Source organism: Hordeum vulgare, chromosome 1H, assembly GCF_904849725.1.
Source record: "Hordeum vulgare subsp. vulgare chromosome 1H, MorexV3_pseudomolecules_assembly, whole genome shotgun sequence".
NCBI classification, from domain to species: domain Eukaryota; kingdom Viridiplantae; phylum Streptophyta; class Magnoliopsida; order Poales; family Poaceae; genus Hordeum; species Hordeum vulgare.
Window position 1 is genome coordinate 43,877,174 of NC_058518.1, and position 3,532 is coordinate 43,880,705.

A 3,532-nucleotide genomic window follows, 5' to 3' on the forward strand; every position below is an offset into this window, starting at 1 on the left:
GATTTTAAAAAAGTTTCCGATGGCATATTATTATAAAGTTTCTCTTCAAAAAAAATTCATGTGGGTTTTGGATAAGTTTTCAGTTTACAATATAGAGATAACGAATTGATAAGGGGAAGTATTGACAAATAAAATATATGATCAATTATATGAAAGAAATGCCTCTATAAGTGAGTCTTTCATATTATAATAAAACTGAATGGAATCATTTAAACCCTTTGTTGGTTTATTCTGCTTTCGCTGTACAACACGGCGGACGACAAAAAAAATGAATCGAACAAACAACTATACAATCTGTGGGGCGTTTTGTTTAGATGAGTCGTGAGACATAATTACTATTATGTCTCATCCAAATGATCCCTAGACAGACCTCTCTTATTACTCTCAGCGGCACTGGCATTTGCCACTCCCGTACCACAAAACCAGCACTCCACAATGTCCAACGGCGCCATGCACCAACCGACGCCGGCTCCCGAGATGTGGAACTTCGCGCCGGACGAGGCCCTCCTCGGCCTGTCGGCGCTGTCGGTGCGCTCCGTGCTGGGCAGCATCAAGGCCGGGATGGACCCGAGCGACGGCCGCCCCGTGATCCCGCTCGGGCACGGCGACCCGTCGGCGTTCCCGTGCTTCCGCACTGCTCCGGAGGCCGTGGAAGCCGTCTCCGCCGCGCTCCACTCCGGGATGCACAACTGCTACCCCACCGGCGTCGGCCTGGAGCCGGCGCGGCGCTCCATCGCGCGTCACCTGTCCCTCGACCTGCCCTACGAGCTCTCCCCCGACGACGTCTACCTCACGAGCGGCTGCTGCCAGGCGATCGAGATCGTCTGCTCCGTGCTCGCCGGCCGTCCCGGCGCGGCCAGCAGCAACATCCTGCTCCCGCGGCCCGGGTACCTGTTCTACGAGGCGCGCGCCGCGTTCAACGGCATGGAGGCCCGCTACTTCCACCTCCTCCCGGACAGCGACTGGGAGGCGGACCTCGACGCCGTGGAGGCCCTCGCCGACCGGAACACCGTCGCCATGGTCCTCGTCAACCCCGGCAACCCCTGCGGCAACGTCTACACCTACGACCATCTCGCCAAGGCAAGCCATGGTGTCCAATCCAATCACCATCCTTCCTGCCTCGATAGTCGACGATCTTCAGCTTGACCGACTGTTGCAGGTCGCCGAGACGGCGAGGAAGCTTGGCATCTTCGTCATCGCTGACGAAGTGTACGCGCACCTGACGTTCGGGAAGAAGCGGTTTGTCCCGATGGGCGTGTTTGGCTCCGTGGCTCCGGTGCTCACCCTGGGATCCATCTCCAAGAGATGGGTGGTGCCTGGATGGCGGCTTGGATGGATCGTCACCAATGATCCTCATGGTGTATTCCGCAGGACCAAGGTTCTTTCTTTTCTTCTACTACCTTCTCCATTAGGATTTTTTTTGTCTGATATAAAATCATAGCCATAAAAAAGAAGGGATCAAATTAGTGTCACATGATTGTCATAGGATAGGACAAAGAGTTGGTCAAATTTTTGGCTTGTTCAGTCAAAATATACCATATATCTGACTGAAAGGAGGCATGCAGTAGTGGCGGCTCACTCACAAGTCACAAGTCACAATTCAGCATTTTTATATCTTCTTTTTTCTGTGCAACAACTCAAACATAGCACGTTGCCTCAACTTTTTGTGTTGCGTGAAACCTGAACCTTACAAAGTGAGGTCATGTCATGTCCTTGTGTTCTATGAACTGCAGCTTGTGGAAAGCATTAAGAGTTATCTTGACATCTCCTGTGACCCTGCGACATTTGTTCAGGTAAAACTGGCCCTTGCAAGTTTCTATCAGAGATAACGTTTCATATTCTGGATACCATACAAAAAATAAGCAGGAATTGAACACGTGAACGAATGGAAAAATAAACGGACGTTATTGGTCTTTGGTCTTGACGCGATTTTGTTCTCCAGGGAGCAATCCCAGAACTGTTAGAGAAGACAAAACAAGAATTCTTCGACAACACCGTGGACATCCTGAGACAAACCGCAGATATATGCTGGGAGAAGCTCAAGGGCATTAGTGGCATCACTTGCCCAAGCAAACCGGAGGGCTCCATGTTTGTCATGGTTAGTGTTGCAAGCCAGGTTGCAAGAAATAATGAAAATTATTTGTTTTCTTATGGTGTATGAAAGTTTGTACTTCATCTCTGCAGGTGAAACTGGATTTCTCCTGCCTTCAGGACATCAAAGATGACATGGACTTCTGCTGCAAGCTCGCAAAAGAGGAGGCAGTGCTTGTTTTGCCAGGTACAGTACAGTTTGAGCCTAAAACTTGAGCTTATTGCATATCTGTGGTAGAGGAAATTTTCTCTTTCTTTCTTCGGTGATCAGAATTGCCTTCTCTTGGCATTTTATTCCAGCATTAAAAAGTCGGTTTGTCCAGGGTGTGCTGTGGGATACAAGAATTGGGTCCGGATCACGTTTGCAATCGGACCGTCTTCTCTCGAAGACGGCCTTGACAGGCTCAAGTCCTTCTGCTCGCGACACAGCGAGACAAAGAAGTGATGCAGTGAGCTCACAAGTTCCCTGCAAGACGAGGCACCTGCTTTCCTACAAATAACCACTATGTATGTGCAAAGTTCAGCAGTTCAGCAGGAGCTACCTGAAGAATTCAACACTCTTATGAGAGATGTTGTATTTGATGCAGTATTTATGACTTGTTTGTTAGCCAACATATGAGATGTTACAATTCTTGTTGTAACACCAAGTATGTGTAGGTGTCAATTTTAGGGAATCTCCGTTTTGATTATTATTTTTATGAAATCTATAGTGTGGAACACAATTATACTATTGAATAAAAGTGGCACTTGATGGAAACAAAGCTTCGAGCAACATTATAATTTCGTTGTCATTCTAGTACAATGTTAACTTGTGTTCTTTATATGAGTAGAGGATAGGGTCGAGAGCTAAACCTTAGGTGCCGGATAGAGTTTCCCTTGTTAGTGTTTCTTCGTCCATGTTATCGCTGGCGTTCCCATCTTTGGATGTTTTTGCGTCATCGAAAGACCGGACATCCCCGATAAGAGTTGAAGTACCGCAGTTTTTCATTCCTTGGCGGTAACAGACTCATTGCACGGTTTGCTTTATACTCCCTCCGTTCCTAAATATAAGTCTTTCTAAAGATTTCACTAGTATACTACATACGGATGTATATAGACATACTTTAGAGTGTAGATTCATTCATTTTGCTCCGTATGTAGACTCGTAGTGAAATCTCTTAAAATACTTATATTTAGGAACGGAGGGAGTATATATAAAACGACACGAAAGCCTTTTTGAATAACAGACTCATTGTCCAGAATAAAAGGTTCACGGTTGTATTATTCTACTATCTTTACTCCTAAAGGGGCAGTTGGTAGCCGGATCTCACCGGTTAATTTTCGTCCACCGCTGCCTGGCTAAATTTCGTCATCGTTGTTTGATTAATTTTGGTCTCCCATCGCACGTAAAAAAAACGTTACGGAGAAAAAAGCCAGCCCCGTACATGAGCTTGTTTCACGC

At 46.9% G+C, this 3,532-nt stretch overlaps 1 protein-coding gene across 3 annotated transcripts; it reads left to right on the forward strand.

Annotated features, from left to right (window-relative positions):
- The first annotated feature begins 323 nt into the window (after positions 1 to 323).
- LOC123406324 (nicotianamine aminotransferase 1-like) lies at positions 324 to 2,848 on the forward strand. Of its 3 annotated transcripts, none has more exons than XM_045099820.1 (6): positions 324 to 1,080; positions 1,160 to 1,378; positions 1,734 to 1,793; positions 1,943 to 2,098; positions 2,185 to 2,278; positions 2,392 to 2,848. In XM_045099820.1, exons 1-6 carry the CDS (start codon positions 436 to 438, stop codon positions 2,589 to 2,591), a joined length of 1,374 nt encoding a protein of 457 aa, XP_044955755.1. In that variant the 5' UTR covers positions 324 to 435; the 3' UTR covers positions 2,592 to 2,848. The 3 variants fall into 3 exon arrangements, with proteins under 3 accessions (XP_044955755.1, XP_044955770.1, XP_044955762.1); XM_045099835.1 differs by having other exon boundaries at positions 2,415 to 2,848; XM_045099827.1 differs by lacking the exon at positions 1,734 to 1,793.
- The last annotated feature ends 684 nt before the right edge of the window (positions 2,849 to 3,532 follow it).